At 57.4% G+C, this 21,913-nt stretch overlaps 5 protein-coding genes across 5 annotated transcripts; 3 read left to right on the top strand and 2 right to left on the bottom strand.

The window, feature by feature from the left end:
* Positions 1-6,719, top strand: NGA_0237900 (calcium-independent phospholipase a2-gamma). Its single transcript, XM_005854432.1, has 18 exons — positions 1-884; positions 954-1,165; positions 1,285-1,291; positions 1,696-1,780; positions 2,042-2,225; positions 2,342-2,479; positions 2,625-2,734; positions 2,888-2,996; positions 3,172-3,302; positions 3,598-3,687; positions 3,868-3,935; positions 4,110-4,215; positions 4,348-4,479; positions 4,680-4,811; positions 5,030-5,148; positions 5,228-5,414; positions 5,528-5,611; positions 5,739-6,719. Exons 1-18 carry the CDS (start codon positions 46-48, stop codon positions 6,078-6,080), a joined length of 3,075 nt encoding a protein of 1,024 aa, XP_005854494.1. The 5' UTR covers positions 1-45; the 3' UTR covers positions 6,081-6,719.
* An 826-nt stretch (positions 6,720-7,545) lies between these two features.
* NGA_0237700 (major facilitator superfamily mfs 1) lies at positions 7,546-10,563 on the top strand. Its single transcript, XM_005854430.1, has 4 exons — positions 7,546-7,983; positions 8,082-8,224; positions 8,381-8,430; positions 8,552-10,563. Exons 1-4 carry the CDS (start codon positions 7,738-7,740, stop codon positions 10,015-10,017), a joined length of 1,905 nt encoding a protein of 634 aa, XP_005854492.1. The 5' UTR covers positions 7,546-7,737; the 3' UTR covers positions 10,018-10,563.
* A 91-nt stretch (positions 10,564-10,654) lies between these two features.
* Positions 10,655-13,922, bottom strand: NGA_0238000 (major facilitator family transporter). The gene is made up of 3 exons (XM_005854433.1): positions 13,546-13,922; positions 13,153-13,202; positions 10,655-13,028 (listed from the first exon to the last, which is right to left on the bottom strand). Exons 1-3 carry the CDS (start codon positions 13,773-13,775, stop codon positions 11,143-11,145), a joined length of 2,166 nt encoding a protein of 721 aa, XP_005854495.1. The 5' UTR covers positions 13,776-13,922; the 3' UTR covers positions 10,655-11,142.
* Positions 13,923-16,018: 2,096 nt separating this feature from the next.
* Positions 16,019-17,716, bottom strand: NGA_0238100 (putative membrane permease). The gene is made up of 2 exons (XM_005854434.1): positions 17,536-17,716; positions 16,019-17,071 (listed from the first exon to the last, which is right to left on the bottom strand). Exons 1-2 carry the CDS (start codon positions 17,672-17,674, stop codon positions 16,272-16,274), a joined length of 939 nt encoding a protein of 312 aa, XP_005854496.1. The 5' UTR covers positions 17,675-17,716; the 3' UTR covers positions 16,019-16,271.
* Positions 17,717-18,045: 329 nt separating this feature from the next.
* Positions 18,046-19,374, top strand: DGAT2 (diacylglycerol acyltransferase 2; the record flags this gene model as incomplete). The annotated part of the gene is made up of 2 exons (XM_005854431.1): positions 18,046-18,347; positions 18,634-19,374. Exons 1-2 carry the CDS (start codon positions 18,102-18,104, stop codon positions 19,372-19,374), a joined length of 987 nt encoding a protein of 328 aa, XP_005854493.1. The 5' UTR covers positions 18,046-18,101.
* Between the last annotated feature and the right edge of the window lie 2,539 nt (positions 19,375-21,913).

Genomic DNA, 21,913 nt, shown 5'->3' on the forward strand with positions numbered 1-21,913 from the left:
GGTCCCCTTCCTGTCTACACGCCGACCGCCATATCCGAGTACCGCATGGTGAAGACGCGAGACTCCTTCTTCCCTCCCTTCGTTTTGGGCACTCTGGAACGCCTCGATCAGGTGGGAACGCGCGGCTTCTCCCCTCCTCCATGTCCTCCCACTCTCTTTTTCGTCTCCGTCCTTGTGGGGGCCATGACCCTCGTCCCATTTGCTGCTGTCTGTGCTGACCCTTGTTTGCCCTGCCTCCGTTCGTCCACCTCCTTCCTCCGCCTCCCCCCGCAGGCTCGCGTCGCCGTCACCAGTCTCTTCGCGCCTCAGCCGGCCAATGCCGCAGGCACCCCCACCTCCCCGGGCACCTCCCCCTCCTCCTCGGACGAGCCGCAAGAGGAGTTGGAACGCATGGTCTTCGCACGGCGGGCCGCGGCGCGCCGGAGAGAAGAGGAGAAGAGGAAGGAAGAGGAGGCGGAAGCCCTCGAGGAGGACGGGGGCGACAACGTCTTTGTATGGGCCGGGAAAGCAGTGGGCGGATGGGTGGGGGGCCTCTTCGGGGGAGGTAGAGGGAAAGAGGAGGCAGGCAACGAAGTGGAGAGGATGCGCGCTCCCTCATTGCTGATGGAGGAGAAGGAGGTTGCAGAGTCCATCGCAGCGGGAGAGGGGGAGGCAGGGAAGGAGGGAGGGGCCTGGGGGGTCTTCTCGTTTTTCTTCCCCCTTCCCCGTCCGCCTCGCCGCCCGCTCAGTCCGATCCTGCCTCCGGAAAAGGAGCGGAGGGCATGGAAGGCCGCGACGGGGAAGGCAAAGCGCCGGTGCTTGCGGTCTCGGCCTCCCCTTCAACCTCGACGCGAGACGTTCCGAGATTGTCTCCCCGAGAAATGGCTTTCGATGGGCGGGAGCAGGTAGGTCAGGGAAAAGGACAGGGAGGGAGGTCGGGTCTCGATGAGGAGAGGGTGCTGAAAGATGAGGAGAGGGGCGTGGGAGTGGACGGTGGTTGCTCAAGGCCCTCCTGAACTCTCTGGCCTGCCCTCCCGCCCTCCCTTTCTCCCTCCTCAGGACTGGTATCTGGCGCGCGCCTCGGAGAAAATGGCGCCGATATCACCCACCTCGCCCCCCATTCCTTCCTACTGGGAAGACAAGGCCGGCGAGGAGGGAGAAGAAGGAACCTCCCTCGCCAGTGCGGGTGCGTGGTGGGAGGATCGGGAGGGGGAAGGGAGGGAAGGAAGGCTCGCCATCGATTTGCGGTCTCCGCATCGTTCACCCATCTGTAATCCACCATACTGACTGGTCACGATGTTGCAGGCAGCAGGTAGCAGATGGATTTCGGTCTTCTTGTACCGCTTTGTCTGACCACAAATCTATCCATCCATCTATCTCGCTTCCCTTCATTTTAGCCCACCTTGCCTCTCTCGAACGCGGCATGGCGTCTTCTTTCCTTACTCTTCTGGCACACGCCCAGACGCGCAAACACTTCAAGTACTGAGGGAGGGGAGCGGGAGAGGGAGGGAGGGGAGGAGGGGGAGGTCGAGAGGAGAACGAGGTGCAAAGGCTTTGTATTTTCTTAATAATAATAATAATAATAATAATAATAATAATTTATCTCATCTTTTAAAATATAAGCCGATCGGATGATCTTGGTGTAGATGAATGGCCCTTAGCATAGAGTATCTAATGTGGAAACGTTACCCTCCCCCCTTCCTTGTTTTCTCCCAGGCTCCTGCTTCAAGATGCGGGGGGACTCGGCTTTCTCGTGAGAGGCTTGACGATTACCAGCCCTCCCAACCCGGATCGAGCGCAGGTACGTCTCGAAATCGACCGGAGATTTTCTGTGAGGACAGAACCAAAGTTTGTCTCCAGGTAGCGAAGAGGAGAGTTGAGGCCGGGCGCTTCGAGTCGACGAGACACTCGAAAGAGGCGAGCCCCAGCACAACTAGGAGTGACGGGATGGTCGAGGATCGTCAGTAGGAGGCGGAGATGGAGGGTGTGTGGCCTCTCCTCCTGACTGTGCACTTCTCTCTTCTTGGTCTCCCTCCCCTTCCCTCTCTCTGCGTATTGACAGGCCCTTGAAACGCTCTGTCGACTCCTGCGCCCACGGACCAAAGCCCCTCCCGGCGCCTCCACCTCACCATCGTCCGGTGCTTCCTCGTTTTCAGGGAAAGGGGGAGACGTCGAGGAGGGAAATGACAGAGGCCGGACTCCCTACGACAGCGACGGCGAAGGGGAGTGGGGAGAATCCGAGGACGGTGAGCGATGCAGCGGGAGGAGGCTGGAATGAGCTCTGGAAACGGGTATGAGACAATCCAAGCCTAATCCCACTCTTCAAAATTTTCCTTTCTCCCTCCCTCTCTCCCTTTTCCAGAGCCCAACGAGGAGAGCTCTCCGGGTGGGGTCGTGATGGCAGCTCTGACGGAGGACAAGGACATGGAGCTCGCTCTCATCCGCGTCCTCCTTTCCCTCGTAGAAGAGCCTCTTGGCATCAGCGTTTCGCGTCTCACCGGTCTGCTTCTTCCTCCTCTCCCTCTTTATTCTTTTTCCTGTGTACACCGCACTCCCTTTCCATTGAATGAGAATCGGAGCTTAGTCTTCCACCACCTGAACAGCACCATCTTCATGACTAGATTTTCTTTTTCCTTTTTTTCCAGGCCTTGGCCGAAGCCATTCCTCGATCGAGGAGCTTCGGTGCCAACGGGCGGCCATCTACTTGCTCTACACGATGTGTCTAGCTTCAGAGAGGGCAATAGAGGCGTTGCAGGTAAAAGACGGCGACGGCCTGGAGAGACTTGAATAAAAACGCGGAAGCCGGGGAGGAATCGTGTTGGTAGGCCTTTGCCAGCTATTCTTCTAATACAAATACAACCGCTCTTTCCTTCGCCTCCTCTCTTTCTTGTTTTCCCTTGAACTCCAGACGGAAGGGCGCCTCATCCCTGCCCTCCAGCAGATCCTCCGGGAGCGTCTGTTCGAGGAAGGGCCCATGAGTGTATATCACACTATCCACAAACTCTTGAGCATCGTTGGTGAGTTCTCATTTTCCTTAAGCGACGGTCGCCTTGCCGTGTTCCTAAGAATTATCGAGAGTACTGCAGCCTGGCTGGGAAAACGATGTGCTACTTCAAGCGCTCCCTGTGTACTCGCCTCTTGGCTTCTGCCCCACTTATTCTTTCCTTTTCTCTCAATTTTTAAAAAATTTAGGGTACCACGAATGGAAACCCCGTCAAGCGGGTCAGAAGGGCCTCCGAATCCTTTCCCTAGATGGTGGGGGAACGCGGGGTGTGATGACCATCGCCCTCCTTTCTCATTTGATTGAGGCAACGGGGAAGGAGGTGAGGAAGACGCCCTGCTGAATGCTTCGCTTTCTTTAGTGCTCGATGTTGGTTTTCTCCTGGAAAACTAAATTTAAGTTTACTGATAGTCAGGAACACGGAATACACGTATCTACAACTTGCACGACAGCATATTACCTTTCCCTCGGATAGAATAGCGCGGTTTCAATAGTAGCAAAGCGTGCTCCTCTTGATTCTCCTGTCTCTGTCTGCTCATTTTTCTGTCCGATATCCATTCTGCCCGCATTCCCCTTCCTTCCTACGACACGGCCGCCTTCTCTTCTTTGGACACCAGGTGCATGAGCTTTTCGACATTATCTGCGGAAATTCTACGGGCGGCATCCTCGCCGCACTTTTTGCTGTTAAAGCCACCAAAGTGAAGGAGGTAACACAAAATTCATCCCCACTTTCTTCCCTCTAAAGCCACGTTACCCTCCCTGCCCTCCTGTTTCTCATCCGCTTCGCTTTATCATCTGTGTGGCTTACTTGCATCACTATCGTGGACGGTTTTTAACTTTTCCTTGTCCTTCTTCCCTCCCGCGTCTCGTCTCCTTCTCCACGACAGGCGGGTCGCCTTTACGACGAATTGATCAAGAAAATATTCAACAAAAGCCCCGCTCCTCTCGCCTACAGGTACGTCGATCATCAGACCGACCTATCATTCCACCCGATCTTTGTTCTAGCGAATATTTGCACGCATTTGTTATTCTTTTGACCTTGTTTCGCACAGTCAGCTTTCGCATGCCACAAACCAGCATGCGATTTCTCCTTTCTCCTCACATCCACCCCTCTTTCCTATCTCCTCAGCAACTTGGTCCTACGTACCGCCCAGTACAACGAGAACGTATGGGAGGATGTCCTGAAAGTCCTGATAGGGGAGACTCTCCTTATCGACACGATGGGCGGGCCGCAGGTGAATCAGAGGGATGACAGTAGTCCGTGGATAGGCGGGGAGCTCACCATAGCCATTGCTTATTCTCGATGCCCTTTACGCTCCCTCCTTCTGTTGGGCCTTCACCGTTCTCCCGCCTCCCACGCATGACAGGGTCTGAATACCCCCAAATTCTTCGTCCTCTCCTCTGTGCTCTCTTGCAACCCCGCAAAACTTTTCATGTGGCGCAACTACAACTACCGACGCGCTCAACGGAGTCGCTACGAGGGCGATTTCAGAGCCAAGGTCTGCTTATTACTTTCTTCTTTTCGTTGTCGCCCTGCATCGGCCCCCTTGCTCTGCCGTTTTATACGTCAATCTTATTCCAGCCTTGCGTTATCTCGTTGATTGCAAGGATCCTGTCCTGCCTTCACTGGCGGATGTCCTCGTCAAACCTCTGTTCTTCTTCTCTTACTCTCTCTTTCTTTCCCCGCCCTCCCTCCCAGGTCCGAGAAGCCATTCGAGCCACAACGGCGGCCCCTACCTACTTCTACCCCCTTGTGCGCGGCGGGATGGTCCACTCTGACGGCGCGCTCCTGGCCAACAACCCCACAGCCATCGCCATCCACGAGGCCAAGGTAGCCAAACCAGAAATTACTCTCCCTGCGCTTCTCTCTCTCTCCTTCAGTTCTCTCTCTCTCCTTCAGTCCTGATCATGCTTTTATGTAGCGACGCCACTGAATGCCAATCTATCTGGTCATTCATGCCCACCTTGTCATTTAGTCTCACCGTTTTACCTTGCGTTCTGATTCTCCTTTCCCTCCCTTTCCTTCTTTTCCCTGTGCCTTCTCCCAAGATAATCTATCCCAATGTTCCGATCGAGGCCGTGGTCTCGGTCGGTACCGGCAACGTCTTGGAGCCCCAGCCCGTCGAAGGCTTCGGTTGGGCGCCCATTTTCAATCAAATCATTAACAGGTGCGCTTCATTTTCTTTGACCCTCTCTATTTTCCTTTCTACCCTTCAGCATATATGGGCTCCTGAACTTTTACGACAGCTGTCACACATCGATCACAGTTAATTTTACTCCCTTTCCTTTCTTTATCCTCCCTCGCTCGCTCCGCTTCTCTGTCAGCGCCACCAACACGGAGGCTGTGCACGACTCATTGGCCGACTTCCTTCCCCAAGACCGGTACTACCGTTTCAACCCCAACATCGAGAACGTCTCCATCGACGAGGTGGGAGTCGCAGATGGAGGCGAGGGGGGGAGGAAAGGTTCTCTTCTTTCTCGACACACGGCCATGTATCACATGCCTGATGTCTCTTGCCTTCCATTTTTCTCGATGTGGCTCGACAGATCCGGCCTGAGAAACTGGCTTATTTGAAAGCGACTGCCAAGGAGTACTTCCAGGATCCGAGGAACAAGGAGCGCCTCGATCAGGTAAAAAGTGGGGAATTTCGGGTAGAGACAGGAAAAGCGCAGGTCGCGTTGCTCTTTTGTCATCCTCTTTCTTTTTCCTACGCCTTTCTTGCTTAAATGCGATTCCTATACTCCACCCTCCCGTCAGCTCATCAAGCTTTTACAGCCCAAGAAAAGTACCCGTTCTCCCCTTGCCTCTACCTCTTCCGGCCCCTCCTCTTCTCCTTCCTCCTCCCCTACTGCCGCTTCTTCAAGAGCTCAGTCCACCCCCACCGAAGGCAGAAAGTCCAGCACTGCGACCACGAGTAGAGCGATGTCGTCGAAGAAGGCTTCGAGTCTCTCAGCTTCCCCCAAATCTCCTCCGAATGGCACCCCTTCTTCCTCTTCCTCTACCAATCTGCCCTCCTCGACGTCCTCCTCAACACCGTCATCCTTTGGGAAGCCTACGCGAAGCAGCCAATCTTCAAATCCACGCACAGCGGCCGTTTAATGAGGGCGAAGTTTGTCTCTTCGAAATTAAGGTCGACACAAAAAAGCGGGAAAACGACAGCGAGAGAATATCAATGACTGTTCACATGAAGGGTGCTCCACGACTGTACAGACATACGTCAAAAGGAAACATAAGAGGCAATGCGTGCTTAAGGTGACCATGCTCTGCGACGGCATGACATGCGAAATTCATCACATACGTCCCAAAGAATCAGTGGCTGGTGCGACGGACAGGGAAGTGGGAACACTTGTAAAAAAACAAACCCAGCATGCCAGCGCACTATTATCAAATCCATGATACTGTAGCTTTCTTCTTCGAATGAGACACGAAAACAGTATGCAAGGCGGAAGTGTATCTTTTGATGAAGCCTTTACCTCTTCATCCTCGTGCGCACAAGGTCATACCAGGAACAATAAGGAATGAACGTGTGATTTGTAATGTATTGGACGTGTTTTCTTGTTTTGAATCCAACATGAATGAAACGTAGAGGTAGTCAACCCTCCCCAAAAATGCGTTTTGGACTCGTTTCGTAAAAGCGCTTCTCCCCCGGTATGAGTGTATGTTACAGGAAGGCAGGAGGTCAAAATAACTGTTTGCAAGATTCCTTGCAAAGCCTTTACAGAGAATGGTTTCTCTGTTTCAAGACATGGAACGAATCAAGGGTAAATTTTCATGTTCAAGTGCGTGAGAAGCTGTAAATTTTAAGCTCGATCATAGCTTTCTGAACGGAAGACGATAAGGTACCCTAAGTATGGGTGTCAAGCCACAGAACTGCATCTGGTACAGTATCTCGGCCTCACAAGACTACCATGCTTTCTCGCAAATGCCACAAAACATTTACCACTAGTGAGTTCGATTTATGTATGTGATATAACCAACCATTGGACGTGGTGTCAAATGTAAACGAGATTCATGGTCATGTTTCTTGGTGGTGGACAGAAAAAGGTATGGGCCACGGCAAACGAGTTGGGAGGCGGAGAGGGACGATCCCTGCCAAGACGGTCGTGCGCGCCGCCTCGTACACTGCCAAATATTCGATGCTAGACTAATCGTTTTTCTTGTGATATCGGAAATGTACTCAAACAAGTAGACGACCGACCTTGACAAGGAAAGACACGGTAGTTGATCCATTTTTTCGGGTCATATTTTCGTCCTTGGGCGCCATCGGCGGGCGGCGACAGGGGAGTAGGCGAACGTTTTGTGCAAAATTCAACACCAGCCCAATCCGTGCAAATGCGCAAACCAATCAATTTAAAACTGTCAGTCATGGACATACATCACTAATTTGAGAATATAGTTGTACGAGTAGTGTCGGAGTGGCTGTCTCGGTATCGAGTGGTATGTCAGGACGCGGTCCCAATGGACTTCAGCCACCCCGTCCCCATGCCCATACCACCGCCGACATGCGGCATTGTGTGCTCGTTCCTGCACCACTGTCGTCTGTTTTCTCTCAAACTCTTTCTCAAATGCACGAAAATAGGTGAATCCTCCCGTGTAATCACAAGCGGCCGGGTCTTGATTTTTAAAGGCGCTAAGGCCTGTCTGACAGGCAACAGCCTTAGCTGCCTGAGCTCGGAGGAGGACTCGCAGAGTTCTGCTTGCTCCCGCTTCATTAATTTGCCACCGTTGACAAAGGTGTCGTGACATATTGAGTGTCATGAATAAAAATGATACAAGCACGCACTTCTCAGAGGCCTACTACGCTGTCCCATCTTCCTCGCCTCACTCTGAAGACGTTGGGAATGTAGAGCCGAGAGCCTCGCCCACTGAGCAGAATCGCAGCATAGTTCCCAGCGCCAATAAAGCACTGGTCGATATTACTCTGTCACCGCCCCGTGGGGAAGACGAGAAAAGCACCGTGGTCGTGCGGAGCGAAAATGAAATTGTTCCGACGGACATCAAGGTAAGGAAGTAGGGGAGGGTAGATTTAGGGTTCAGAAGGCGAGGCAGAAAAATGGGAAGAGGTGCCTCATACTTTTCCTGTACACTTGAACAATTCAGGCAACGAGCAGTAGCAGCAGTCTTAGCACGTCCGGCACCCCACCATGCCACGTCCTTGGAAGGCGGAGCTCGCGACACAGTGGGTACACCCTTGCCCTCCTGGCTGCCATCATGGGCAACGTCCTCGAGTTCTACGATTTCAGGTGAGAGGATTGGCCTTCGATTCCTTTGTGAGTGCTGGGCCGGGGAAGTGTCGGTGGGAAGAGTGTTCCCGGCGTCTTCTGGAGAGTCAAAATGTGTTTTTCCACAGACGTTCTCAAGCATCCCTTTTGATTTTTCCAACAATGGCGCTTCTCCAGTGTCTACGCTTTTTTCGCACCCGAGATTGGGCAGCTATTCTTTTCCAGTGGTAGGTTCATCGCTATGGTTAGGTGCAGGGGCAGGGGCGAGGAGTAGAAAGGGGTTGAGAGACACGAGGATGGAGACTTGGACACCCACTGTCGCCCCTCGCTCATCGCTTACCGCTACAGGCTCGGATACGGTGCGGGCTATCCAGACCTTCACCGTCTTTGCCGGCGGCTTCTTGATGCGGCCGGTGGGCTCGGTGGTGCTGGGGGCGGTGGGGGACAAGTACGGGACGGCCGCTGCCCTCAAGTGGTCGATCGGGCTGATGACGGTGCCGACCATCGTCACGGGCCTGCTCCCCACCTACTCCAAGATCGGCCTTGCCGCGCCCCTCCTCCTCACACTCTGCCGGCTCCTCCAAGGCCTTTCGGTGGGGGGTGAGCTGATCGGCGCCCTCCTGCACACGGCCGACCACTCCCCAGCCGAGCACCGCGGCTTCTTCTGCGGCTTGGTGGCGGTCTTCGGGAGCATGGGTAACCTGGTGGGTTCCCTGGTGAGTGTGCTGATGCGACACGCTCTCTCCAAGCAGGAGCTGCTCTCCTGGGGCTGGCGCATCCCCTTCTTGGCTGGCTCGGTGCTGGGCCTGGTGGGGATCTTCCTACGGACCAAGACCGGCGCCCTGAAGCATGGCGGGGAGGCGGGCAGGCGGCCGACGAGGGAGGAACGGGTCCTGATCGAGATGGTGGAGTGCCCGATAGCGGTGGAGGAGGAAACGGTGGCTGCCTACCGGGAAGCGGCGCGAATGGAGGAGGAGGAGGAGGAGGAGGAAGGGGAACAGCGAGGGAAAGAGGGAGAGGCCGGGGCCGTGGCAGCGCGCCCCTCCCACCCACGGTCCTTTTGTGGGATCATGCGAGAGGCGGCGGCGGGGGACAAGCCGCGCTTCATACGCGTGGTCGTCCTGGCTGCCCTCAACAACTCTCTCTTTTACTTCAACTTTGTCTGGCTCGGCACCTATATGGCGGAGCTCGCGCCCAACCCCCTGGGGGCGGCGCAAGCCTTCAGTGTCACGTGCGTGGCCCAAGCCGTTTTCATCTTTGGAAATCCATTTTGGGGGGCCATGGGGGACTGGGGGGGCGGGCTGGCGAAGCGCCTCCGCTGGAACATCGTGGGCGTGGTCCTAAGCTGCTTCCTCCCTCCCTGCCTCTTCCTCCTCCTCCGCTCCGGACGCGCCTCCCTGAGCTTTTTATTCGCCGCCCTCACCGGTCTCTTGATGGGCTTCACCGTCTCAGGAAATTACTACGCCTGGGTCTGCGAGAGCCTGAATGAATCCCCCTCTCGGGTTCTCACCACCTCGGTTGCCTACAACGTCGGGGCCGTCGTGGGCGGATGCACCCCAATGCTGGCGAGTGCCCTTTCTGCGAGTCCAATATTCCTCGCGCCCATCTTGCCTTTGTCGGCGGTGGCAGCGGCGGTGGCGGTGGTGCTGGGCCGGTACGAATGGGGTGAATACGTGAAGAGAAAGACGGAGGGCGGGAAGGGGGGGCGGGAGGAGTTCTTGGCCCTGCGCGTGGAGGAGGGGAAGGAGGGGAAGGGGAAAATGGCGAAAGCGGAAGTCAAAGCAAGGGGGGAGGAGCCTGCGGACACCAGCTAAAGGAGAGGAAGGGATGCGGAGGACTCTGTCTCGAGCCATCCCTTTGAAGGAGTGGGGGGCCAGGGAGCGCGAAGAGAAAACGAGCAGCCGCATGGTCGACTTGTGTTGAATAGAGAAAAGAGTGGGGATCTCTGGGAGCAGGGGAGCTTCAAAGGCAAGATCCAGAGTTAGAGACGGGGGAAAAGAGAAGAGACGTTGTAGAGGCAAGCGAAAGTGTGCGGTAGGATTCGAGCATTGTGAGATCTCGCACAGGACCTTGATACCTGAGAGGAAGGGTCTGGATCTTTGAAGAGCATGGAAGAGGATGGAGAGACGAGACGGACTGAGAGCCCGACGGACCGTGGATGGAGTCACGGAACGCCCGCCAAGGATTTTTGACTGTCGTCGATGGATGTAGGAGTACATCTACTTGCACAGGACTCGAAGCTTAGGCTGTGTTGAATGCATTTCTGCACATATCGGGTATTTATTACGTGTGGTGGTGAAAGGATCCAAAGCGTCAATCTTAACGCGGTAAAACGAACCAAATTGATCTGGAAATAAGAATGGAAGGGAATGGGTGCAACAGCAAACGTTGCCGAAATCCGCTTGCCCTGGCCGCGATACGTCGAACGAAAACGCGAATGACCTTGGGCCATGATCACAATTCTTATTTGCTTCTGTCGTCCCCCCACGATTTCCTCTCCGGCCGCGCCCAGGCTCTTTTGTAAAAACGGCTTACATCGGCAAGCCTTGAGCGTCGAATGGCGGGAGATATGAACATTTGCATCCCTTTCGTCTATCGTCATTCACCCTCTTCCATCCGGGACCATCCCCTCCCTCCCACAAGCCTCTCTTCCTGACAGATGCACTGGCGCGCCTCCTTTGAGGTCTTCCCCATGCCCGTCCCAGATCGTTTAAAATTTTCATGCATTACTCACGCTCCGCCAAATGTAAATACAAGTCATCTATCACGCGCCGTCGTCTATCTTACCTCCCCCACGACCCAGTAGCTTTCGCTCCTACCATCTCCTCCTGCTTTTCCACCTTCCCCTTGACCTTCCTACTTCCACGCCATCTTTTAGTACCGCACCCAAGCTCTCTACCTCACACAATTTCCCACAATTTCCCTCCCTTTACTTCTTCTCAACCGTGCGCCACCTCTCCGGCCATCTCCACTTCCACGCCCTCCTTCAATTCCTCCCCCCCCCCCATGACCTCCAAGTCCCCCTGCTCCCTCTTCTCCTCCCACTTGCTCACGTGGAAAATACCCCGCGGGCTGGCTCGGCTGTAGATGAATATGGCCAGGACCAGCCCGCCATAGACGATGGGAGGGAGGACGGGGGCTATCTGCGGGAAGCGATAGGCAGAGAGGGCAGAGTAGAGCATGGGCGCGCAGCCCCCGGTCATGGCCCCCAAATTGTAGGCGACGGAGGTGCTGAGGACGCGCGCGGGCGAGTCCTGCAGAGTCTCCGTCACCCAGGCGTGGTAGTTCCCTCCCAGGCTCAGGCCCATGGTCAGGCCGACCATGACGGCGTAGGCGAAGGCCCAGGACTCCCCGCCCCGCTCCAGGAGACTGAAGGCGGTGGGCACCATGATGATATCGCACACGATCCCCGCGATCAGCCACTTGACGCGACCCTTCGCTCCCCCGTACTTGTCGCCCATCAGGCCCCAGAAGGGCCCGGTTAGGATGAGGAGCACCTGCATGACCGTGATGACCGAGAAGGCTGCCACGGACGTGATGGGCTTGCGGGCGAGCACGGCCAGATAGGTGCCCACCCACACGAAGTGCAGGTAGAACTGGGAGGACTGGAGGGTTGCCAGGAGGACCACGTGGAGAAATCGGGCCTTGTCGGTGCCCGCCGCGTCCCGAAGGATCTGCAGGAAAGACTTCCGCTTGCCCTTCCCGTCCTTGTTCTTCTTCTTCTTCTTCAGCTTCAGCTTCTTCAGGATCTTCTTGGTACGGCTCCTCTTTTTCACCAGAGGGGCAGCCCCGTGCGCGGGATCGGCGTCGGCTTTCACGGAGGGGGGGGCGGTCGCCTGGAGGGGCCGCGCCACGGGGAGCATCGGCATGGCGACCGAGGAGGGTGGGACCTGCCCGTTTGCCGCCGTGTCTTCCCTGTCCTCCAAGCCCCCATTTCCCTTCTCCTCGTCGTCGTCCTCCTCCTCATCCTCCTCCTCATCCTCTCCTTCTTCTTCGTCGTCCTCCTCCTCCTCGTCCTCCTCCGCCGCGTCCTCCTGCTCCTTGTGGATGGCGGCCTCGACCAGGTCCACGTCGAAGATATCGCAGCCCTCCCCCGAGGAGGAGGCGGTGGAAGGGGTGGGGGACAGCGGGGAGGAGACATCGACCGACTCTTCTTGATCGAGGGGGGCGAGGCGAGAGGCGGAGGGCGGGCTGGGGGGCCTGTGCGAGGCCGTGGGGGTGTAGGGAACCTCCGGGCGAGCGGCGCGGGCCGCCGCTTTGGCCGTCCTGGCGGCCTCCTTCTGCTCCTTCTTGACCCGCTTTTTGGCCTTGTGCTCCTCCTTGCTGCGCAGGCCGTCCGTCTGGGTCCGCAGGAGGACGCCCACGAAACCCAGGACCGAGCCCGTCAGGAAGGGGATGCGCCAGCCCCAGGAGAGCAGCTCCCGCTCAGTCAGAGCCTTCCGCATGGAGACGGAGACGACGGCCCCGATCAGGTTGCCCACGCTCCCAAAGACGCCCACGATGCCGCAGTAGAGCCCGCGGCGCCCCGGGGGGGAGTGGTCGGCCGTGTGCAGGAGGGCGCCGATCAGCTCACCCCCCACCGAGAGGCCTTGCACGAGCCGGCAGAGCGTGAGGAGGAGGGGCGCGGCCAGGCCGACCTTGTGGTAGGTGGGGAGCAGGCCCGTGACCACCGTGGGGATGGTCATCAAGGCGATCGACCACTTTAGGGCAGCGGCCGTCCCGTACTTATCCCCCACTGCCCCCAGCACCACCGAGCCCAAGGGCCGCATCAAGAAGCCGCCGGCGAAGACGGTGAAGGTCTTGACGACCTGGATGGTGGGGGAGCCTGGATAGGGGGGGAGGGGAACGGTGAGTGTGCGTCCGTGATCTTCGTTTCTTCCGAGAGGCACTCATGAAGCAGTCATATCAAGGCGGGGGGAGGGTAGCGGGGAGGGAGGTCCATAGCTTACCTTTGGGAAAGAAGAGCTTCCCGATTTCGGGGGCGAAGTACGCGTAAATACTGTGGGAAAGCAGGATGGGGGCGTGGTTGCTCAGTTTGTGAGAGGGTGCTGTGGGCATTGCCCTTGTGACTCATCGTGGACACGGAGCCCTCAGGGCTCACAGGGCTCAGAGGGCCCTGGCCGAGAGCACGTCCGCCCTTGCCCCCCCGCCTTTACGACACAGGCTAGAGAACAAGGACAAGGCATATAGGAGAGGCTTCGAAGCCAAAGAACAAGGGAGCTACACGATGCCGAGATAGGACTCCAACAGGCGAAAGGTGGCAATTGGCCAGAAGGGTGCATCGAGAGCACTACCTCCCCGTGCGGACAGAGACCTGACGAGTCGTCAGCATGTGGACGTACCTGAAGTCATAAAACTCCAAGACGTTGCCCATAATAGCCGCGAGAGTGGCCATGGTGTAGTGATTCGGACGTTTGATCTTGGGGAGGAAGCCGAAGTAGCGAGCTTTGAAAGGGGAGGGCGCAGTGCTGTGTGCGACCGCGCAGGTCGGATTGACCTGAATAATACGCCGACCATCGTGCAAGACATGTCGATCCTCAAGGTCTATCGTCGTGAGCTCATTACAGGCCATTACTTGGCCAGGACAATTTGACGTGCCCGTCGGTCTCCTCCAGGCGCAGCTCTGATATTAACAGCTCTTCGATCTTGGATATGGTCGGGCCTTGCGAAAGATCCTAGGCAATAAATTCTACCGAGCTCCTGACTTTCCCAGGAGCTGAGAGCGTACCGTATGGAACAAAAAAAGGGAAATTGCAAAGCGTAAGATCAGCTGGTTTGTCAGTACACTGGCACGGCAGAAATTGCTTCGCGATCTGGTCGAAGAATGTGAGCGCGCGCACCCAAAGCCTCACGACCACCTCCCATCCCCCAAACACCAACCCATGGCATGCGCGCTACAAAAAAGACCATGCACGTAGTGCGTTGTGGTAAGAAAGTCCACGTTCTGACAAGACCGGACGCCAGCGAACATGCTGTGTCCAAGTGCAACCGAAGGGAGAGGTAATGCTCGCTTTTACTTTACGAGAACAGAGGGTCGGCAAAATTTTGGCATCATGATCATGATTGAGTCTCGCTTGATATCCACACGAGTACACGACGCCAGCCACCCACCGTCATCCTCTCCGACCACGATACCACGCACACAGACATGACTATGCCTACAACATCTGCCTTCTTGGAACCAGTTTCCGGGCCTTTGTTGTGCCCCAGGCGGCGGAGAGATCACGGCAGAGGGCCCTTCATGAGGCAGCGACGACCTTGAAGCTTTTCCTTCCCTCGATCGAGGACTCGGGGCTGGATTGCCTTCCTTCATACGGTGCCCATCCCCTCCCAGCGCGCTCGCCATGCAACCATGTCATCTGGTCCGATGCACTGGCGTACACGCATTAATATTCATCGTCCTATGACAGAGAAGGCAACAAGATTGCAATATCATGCAACAAGAGGATACAACAGCCCATACGAGCATATCCGTGGCCACGTCAAAGAAGCCTGATGAGGGCCAACACATGATGCCGCCGGCTGCGCCCGTTGAGGACTCGACTCTAAGGTTTAACACCTGCATAACAACACGAAGCAATGGAAGTACAGCAAGCTCGATCTCTCAGAAAGGCACGCTGGACGTGTTGTTCCTCGGAACAGGAGTGAGCATCGCGGTGCCTAATATGGGCCACATCCTGGAGGGGCACTGCGCCACCTGCATGCGCGCCCACTCCAACCCCGCGAGCAAGGACCGGCGGAACAATGTCTCAATAGCCATTCTAGTCAATGGCACAGGTCAGGGCCCAGCGGATAGCGACCGTGACTGCATTTTGGTGGATGCTGGTAAGACGATGCGGGACGCGATCTTGCGAAGATTCCCAGCGGCGGGCGTGAGGAGCGTGCAGGCCCTCTTGCTCACGCACGACCACGCGGACGCCACATTCGGCCTGGACGACCTGCGAGACTTGCAAAAGAAGGAGCACGAGGAAGGGGTGGGGATCCACCTGTTGGACGAGCCCATCGACGTCTACCTCCAGGATGCAACCCTGACCGCCCTCAAGCACCAGTTCGGCTACCTGGTCGGAGCCACGCCCTGGGCGGACAAAGCCCGGAGGATCCTCCAACGCAACGTCCCCGTCCTAGCCTGGCACCCCCTCGCCACCGACGACGCCTCCTTCGAGCTGACACGCAGTCGAGTCCCTGTGCGCGCTTTCCCCGTCTTCCACGGGGGAGAGTACGTGAGCCTCGGCTTCGCCTTCGGGCAGCCGGGCGAGTTCGTCTACATTTCCGACGTGAAGCGCATTCCCCCGCCTAGCATGGCCTTCCTCCAGTCCCTGCCCCCCATCCAGACGCTGGTGGTGGACTGCATCAGCACGACCGAGACCTCCCACTACTCCCACTTCAACCTGGCGGAGGCCCTGGCCCTGGTCGACACTCTCCGGCCCCGACACACGTACCTGACAGGCATGTGCTGCGAGGTGGGCGCGCACGAGGAGGTGGAGGAGAAGCTGCGGGGCATGGGATATCCCCACGTGAGCCTGGCCTGGGACGGGATGGTCCTCGGGGGGCTCCGCGTGTGACGGAGGAGGGGGCGGAGAAGCCGGTGTCTGTGTGGAGGAGAGAGGGACTCTGGGTCGGAGGTAGACAGACGCTAGGCTGGTGGAGATCGATGGGGTGGGGAGGCGGACGAGGGCGTGGCCTCAACGAGGTGGGGGGTCCCAGGAGAGACGAGCTCGGATTTTCTCCCCCCGACAGGACTTCGAGGTTTGCCATAAGCAACTTTCGGCGACATCGACATTGCAGCGTAAAACGCCATCGACCCTCTGAGCAGGCTTGGCGCAATGGTATTGCTTTTATTTCTTTTTCATTTGCAACTACAACTGCCTCTCTTCGACCACCCCATACACCGTCCCGAGTCACCCCCCACCTACTCTCCATAACACTTCGTTTCCTCGCCATCCACTTGCACATTACCACGACCCACCTTCCCCATGAACCACCTCCTTCCTATCTATTCGCGCACGCTAGCTACAATTCTTCCCTCTCCGTCACCGCCACACACCCCTCTTCCTCAACCCCTCCCGCCTCAGGGTTTCAGCAGCGCCTGGGCCGCTGCTCGCACGCCCGCCGGCGACCCCGTGTCCCCCTGCCTGCTCTCGCCCTCCTTCTCCTCCCCCTGCGTATCCTCCCCTCCCCCACGCCTGAGCAGCACCCTCCTGCCCGCAGCGTGCAAGGCGGCCAGGGCGGCGAAACCGACCAGCACAAACACAGCCTGGCTCAAGCCCTGAGTGACTGGAGGCGGGAAAGAGGCGGAGATGGAGGCCACGGGCGCCGAGAGCTCCTTGGCGATGGCCGTGCCCGCCCAGACAAGGACCAAGCAGAAGATCGGATCGACGAGGCGGAAGCCCCCGAGCAGGGCGGCGAGGCCCAGTACCACGCAGGAGGAGACGGCGGTGGCCAGGTGGGAGGCAAGGTCCTCTGAGTCCCGATAGACGGCCACAATGTTGGCGTTGGCGAGGAGCGCAGCGGTGATCCAGCCGAAATTGAGGGAAAAGGGGAGGAGCAGGCAGATGGACTGGGCGAGAGAGGGACGCCGGGGGAGGGCCTGGCGAAGGGAGAGGGTGAGGGCAAGGAGGGAGAGGAAGATGCCGACCATGAAGAACATGGAGAGGGGGATGGACTCAGTGGCGAAGGAGAGGGACCAGCCTAGCTGCACGAGCACCATCAGGATCCACCACGGCCCAACGCCCTTCTGGATTGCGGGGGTGCTGCGGACAGAGGGCAGGAGCTGATAGAGGGCGAAGGCGCCTTCCATGGCGAAGATGAGTCCCCAGATTGAGAAGGCATAGCCGGCGGGCGTGAAGAGGGTCGGGTAGGCAGCCGAGACTGGATGAATAGAAGAGTGAGGTTGTGAAACTCGGAGTGAGCAAGATAGAGGAGGATGGAGCCGAGCACACAATGAAAGTGTTTCCACAAAAGAACAATGGTCGCAGAGACAAACTAAAGGAAGATTATGGGGTGACTGAGCACGCAAAGAGTTTTGTGGTACTTGAAATACTAGGCATGCCGGTGAGTTACGCGCCGACATGCGAAAAAAGAGCTACGCATACAGAGGCGTTTACCAAGTTGAAGGACAGGGACAGGGTGGAGGTAGCCGACCTTTACATACGCTTATCGCGGGTGCCACAAGGATTGAAGATATGCGATGCATGTACGCGAGAAACTTTCATCATTATTTCACAGAGAATCGAAAAGTGATTGAATAAAAAATACTTGTTCGGCCAAGGATCTGAGGATCCTGCTCCCTGGTTCAGCATTTCTGCAACACTGTGAACCAAACTAGAACGTACCCTCTGAATTGGTCTTGCCCACTTTGCCGCTGGTTCCAATCACAGACGTCGCCACAATATTGAGAACGTAGGCACCAAGATTAGCCCACGGAAGGAGGCGGCTCCCAAGTGGGGAGGTGTCGGGCTCCGAGGAGACCATGTGGGAGTGCTTGTGATGAAGGGGGAGTATCTTGACTTCCTGAGGATGGAGGGTAAAAGGGCGAAACGCCACGAAAGAGTCAAAGGTACACCACGGCAGTTCAGATAAGCAAGATAACGTTTTCCAATGCAGTGGCAGGAGTCGAAATTTGTGTTCCAAAATGGGTCTCCGTGCGAAAGACACGCTCGTCTCGCCCCATAAGGGGGAACCTCGCGAATTTCAAGCCGTCAGGCGAGGGCGTCGACCTTGGAGCATGGGACCTCGAAACAAACAAGCCAGCCCTCGCCCGAACAAGTCATGCCAGAGATTGGGAAGATTACAGCATTCATACAGAGGTGAGATGGTCTGTCCCTTACGTTCCCTCGTACGCGACTACAGGAAGACGCAGGGTCTGGTGACCTCTCCGCATCGCTCTCACGGCCCCGACATGTCCTTCAAATGCAAGCCATCCCAGAAACCCAACAAACAATTTTGGCGCTATGCAAGCTTCCTGGCCTTCATTGCCACTTTTCTGCTTGTCCCATCTACTACCTCGTGGGCCAGTGCGCTCCATCGAGCCTGCTTCATGGCGTACGTGATGACCTACCTAGACACGAGTTACAGAGATGGCTCGCGAGCCTGGCCCTGGTTCCAGCGCCTGCCAGTTTGGCGTCTTTATTGTAGATACATCAAGGTATTGGAAAAATTAAACTGACGAAGGATGTACTGATTTAGGGGATGAAATGGACCAGGAAGGGACTTGCATGTTGATTATATACTTTGAAGCCGTTGAGCCGACCCTTGGAATCCCTATTTGACACATGCCTTTCCCTTTCTTTCCTGAGTCCCCTGGATATCCTTATCTAAAAATCAATGATACCTTTTTTTCGCTGCCTATATTTACAATTGGGGTGCGTCGATCTTGACTTTCCATGGCCATCCTCTCCCTCATCCTCTCTCCGCCCGCTTGACCGATACAGGGCCAGGTCATCACCACCGTGCCTCTCGATCCTCACCGCCAGTACATTTTTGCCGCCCATCCCCACGGGATTGCCACCTGGAACCACTTCCTGACCATGACGGACGGCTGCCGCTTCCTCTCCAGGATCTACCCCCGCCCGCGCCTCGACCTCGGGGCCACTGTCCTTTTCTTCATTCCCCTGGTCAAGGAGGTCTTGCTCTGGGTCGGATGCGTGGACGCCGGCGCCGCCACGGCGAATGCAATACTCGAGCGAGGCTTCTCCTCTCTCATCTACGTGGGGGGGGAGAAAGAGCAGATCCTCACTGAGCGAGGGAGGGACCTGGTGGTGGTCCTGCCTCGAAAGGGATTCTGCAAGCTCGCCCTCCGCTACGACTGCCCCATTGTCCCCGCGTACGCCTTCGGAGAAAACGACCTCTACCGGACCTTTAACTACTTCAAGGGCCTCCAGCTCTGGGTGGCGCGCGCGCTCAAGCTGGCCTGTCCCCCGTGCTGGGGCTTCCCGCTCCTCCCCTTCCTGCCCCTGCCCGCGCCCGTGACCGTGGTGATGGGCGCGCCGCTCTCCCCCAGGAGGGAGGGAAGGGCGGGGGGGGACGTGGGTGGGAGCAGGGGAGGGGAGCCGACGCGGGAGGAGGTGGAGGATCTGCACGCGCGCTACGTGGAGGCGCTGACCGCGCTCTTCGAGACCCACAAAGTCCGGTACGGGGGCAGGAGTCCAGGAGCCAGGCTGGAGGTCAGATGAGGCGTGCGCACGATAAGATAGTCTCATGCAAAGAACAAGCACAAAGTACTTCGAGTGCAGACAGAGGCCTCGGGCTCGAGGGCGCTCTCATCCTTGCTGTGTCGGCCCCGCCTCCCCCCCGCCCAGGGGGCCTGCAGGTCTCTCGCCGCTTCCTTTCGTTTTTTCTATCTCTGGCTTACTTTCCTCCCTTCTTCCTTCTATCTTCTGTTTTCCTTCATTCCTCCCAGCGGCCTCACTTTTCGACACGAGCTGCAGCGGACAGCTTCCCCTCTCCTGGCTCCTCCTCGACACCGCTTCCCCCCCCCCTGTCCCCATCTCTCCCCCCCACCCTCAGCCCTCGCTTTCCGCCTCCACTCGCCAACCGCGCTCCCTGCGCACCCTCAGCCCTCGCTTTCCGCCTCCACTCTCCAATCGCGCTCCCTGCGCGCTGTCGTCCTCTTCCCTCGTCAGCTTCGTGTACTTGGCGTCAAAGCCCTCAACCACCCGCCGACCTACCCTCGCGCCCATTTCCAGACTCTGCTCCGCCGTGAAACGGTAGTGGATCCCGCCGAAAATCCGCGAAAGCGCCAGATCCTCCGATACCTCACTGAGGGAGGCGTACCGACGCGTCACCACCACCGGCTGGGGTGCCACCTGCCCTGGAGGGTCCCCACTCGTCCACCCTTCCACCTTTCCTCCTCTCCCCTCCTCCTCCGCCTTCACCACCCGCCTCCCTCCCCCTCCGCTTTCACCCTGCACAGTCGGCGTCGTCAGCACGACTTCAAACGCATCCGCCGCCCGTTCTTTCTCCCCGCCCAGACCCCTACCTCCTCCCCGGGCCCGTCGGAGGACCTCAACGATGGCCTCCCCGTGCACAGCGTGTCCTGAGGGGTACTCCGGTGTGGGCGGTGTGGTCAAGTAAGGCGCGAAGTCAGGGAAAGCCGGCAGGCCTACCCCGTTTCCCAACGGCAGCGCTGTGACCGGCCGCCAGCTGCTGTAAAAGTACTTGCCATCCATGATGGCGACTCGTGCATCCACAGCCGCCACCGAGGCCAGGGCGTAGGTGCGGGTGGCCTCCAAAAGGTCCATCTCCTCTGTCACCTGCCCCACGACCGCGAAGAGGAGGGCGTCGGGCTGCGCTGTCCAAAATATGGCACTCTCTGTTTCCGAGGGCTGACGTTCGTCGCTGCTGCGGTTCCCGACGGTCGCTACATCCATGTAGGACACCTGGTAGGAGGGCGAGCGCAGGTCGGGAGGGGGGGGAGGGCGGAGCTCTCCAGGGCTACTCAGCACGTACGGCGTCGCGTCTTTCCACTGTCGTGCCCCCCCGGGAGAAAATGCGGGAGGAGTGGGGCGCCAGCGTCCCTTGTCGTCTTGTGCCCCAGTCACACCTGTAGCGGTGGTAGCGCCCACGTAGGGAGGGATGCTCCTACTTGTTCCATCATCCCTGCGAGATTCCAACACTGCTTTTCCTGCTGCTTCTCCCAGCCGTTTGACTAATGCCAGGTCAGCTTCTGTCGGGCCAGAGGACTCTGCGGCACCACTGTCTTCTCCTGTGCCAGAAGGAAGTCGTGACTCCCTGGCTTGGGCAGCATAGAGAGCAGAAATCTCGGCTTGCGCTGCGCCATCAGATAGAAGATTGGTGAGAACATGATTGCCTGCAGCGGCTACAGTGTTTATGAGTAAGGGGTGTAGACTCGGGAGCTGTTCAATTGCAGCTGAGAGTGAAGAGAAGTTTGTAGCGGCGAGCACCTCGTTGATGGCCTGCCACTGAGAAAGATGCAAGATGGACAGGATGCGCCCGCCTACCATTAGATTCTCCAACGGATTTAGAGGCTCCATGGGGTTTTCTGTGCAGCGCAGGGTGTGTCCGACCATTGCTTGAGTAACAATATCTGACCATGGTTGCAGGTCAGGATGCGCCACGGCGAGGGAGGAGGTTGGAATAAAACAGGGAGCGCAATGGAATAGTAGAACGGACAAGATCGAGATCCTCACTACGCGACCTGCCATTGCTTGATAGCTGCAGCTGTCATATGTTCATGTCATAGCAAAATTAGCAAGAGCAGCGTGAGTGCTCGACGAGTACATGTGACACGGCTCCCGGTATCGTTTTTGCTTTGCTATGCCCCCGCGATGGGGCCTACATTTTGAACGCTGTCAAGTCTACGGGTGGTGACGGCCATTGTACTCTCAGCGCGGCCACGAGTCTGGGCGAGTGCCTAAGGCCCCTCTTGGGCGGGGTCTTGATGGAGAGCTTGCCGCAATGGCGAGTCCTGGGGTGCTCGGGCGGCGAGGACTGTGCCTCAGGCTTCCGGTGGACCACCTTTTGCATGGCGGTTGCCCGTGGTGGGGGCGGGGTCGTGTGGTTAGGGTTAGGGTTAGGGTTAGGGTTAGGGTTAGGGTTAGGGTTAGGGTTAGGGTTAGGGTTAGGGTTAGGGTTAGGGTTAGGGTTAGGGTTAGGGTTAGGGTTAGGGTTAGGGTTAGGGTTAGGGTTAGGGTTAGGGTTAGGGTTAGGGTTAGGGTTAGGGTTAGGGTTAGGGTTAGGGTTAGGGTTAGG

Source organism: Nannochloropsis gaditana (genome assembly GCF_000240725.1).
Source record: "Nannochloropsis gaditana CCMP526 unplaced genomic scaffold scaffold509, whole genome shotgun sequence".
NCBI lineage: Eukaryota > Eustigmatophyceae > Eustigmatales > Monodopsidaceae > Microchloropsis > Microchloropsis gaditana.

Bases quoted from the DNA above. Each gene is read 5' to 3' on its own strand.
- NGA_0237900 (XM_005854432.1), top strand. From the start codon at position 46: ATGGTGAAGACGCGAGACTCCTTCTTCCCTCCCTTCGTTTTGGGCACT. The intron at 2,480-2,624 runs GTCTGCTTCTTC...CTTTTTTTCCAG, and splicing joins CAGCGTTTCGCGTCTCACCG to GCCTTGGCCGAAGCCATTCC. The intron at 5,612-5,738 runs GTAAAAAGTGGG...CCCTCCCGTCAG, and splicing joins ACAAGGAGCGCCTCGATCAG to CTCATCAAGCTTTTACAGCC.
- NGA_0238000 (XM_005854433.1), bottom strand. From the start codon at position 13,775: ATGGCCTGTAATGAGCTCACGACGATAGACCTTGAGGATCGACATGTC. The intron at 13,203-13,545 runs GTACGTCCACAT...GCTTTCCCACAG, and splicing joins TTGGAGTTTTATGACTTCAG to TATTTACGCGTACTTCGCCC. The intron at 13,029-13,152 runs GTAAGCTATGGA...CCCCCTATCCAG, and splicing joins GAAGCTCTTCTTTCCCAAAG to GCTCCCCCACCATCCAGGTC.
- NGA_0237700 (XM_005854430.1), top strand. From the start codon at position 7,738: ATGAATAAAAATGATACAAGCACGCACTTCTCAGAGGCCTACTACGCT. The intron at 7,984-8,081 runs GTAAGGAAGTAG...TGAACAATTCAG, and splicing joins TTGTTCCGACGGACATCAAG to GCAACGAGCAGTAGCAGCAG. The intron at 8,431-8,551 runs GTAGGTTCATCG...TTACCGCTACAG, and splicing joins GCAGCTATTCTTTTCCAGTG to GCTCGGATACGGTGCGGGCT.
- NGA_0238100 (XM_005854434.1), bottom strand. From the start codon at position 17,674: ATGGTCTCCTCGGAGCCCGACACCTCCCCACTTGGGAGCCGCCTCCTT. The intron at 17,072-17,535 runs GTACGTTCTAGT...CTATTCATCCAG, and splicing joins GGGCAAGACCAATTCAGAGG to TCTCGGCTGCCTACCCGACC.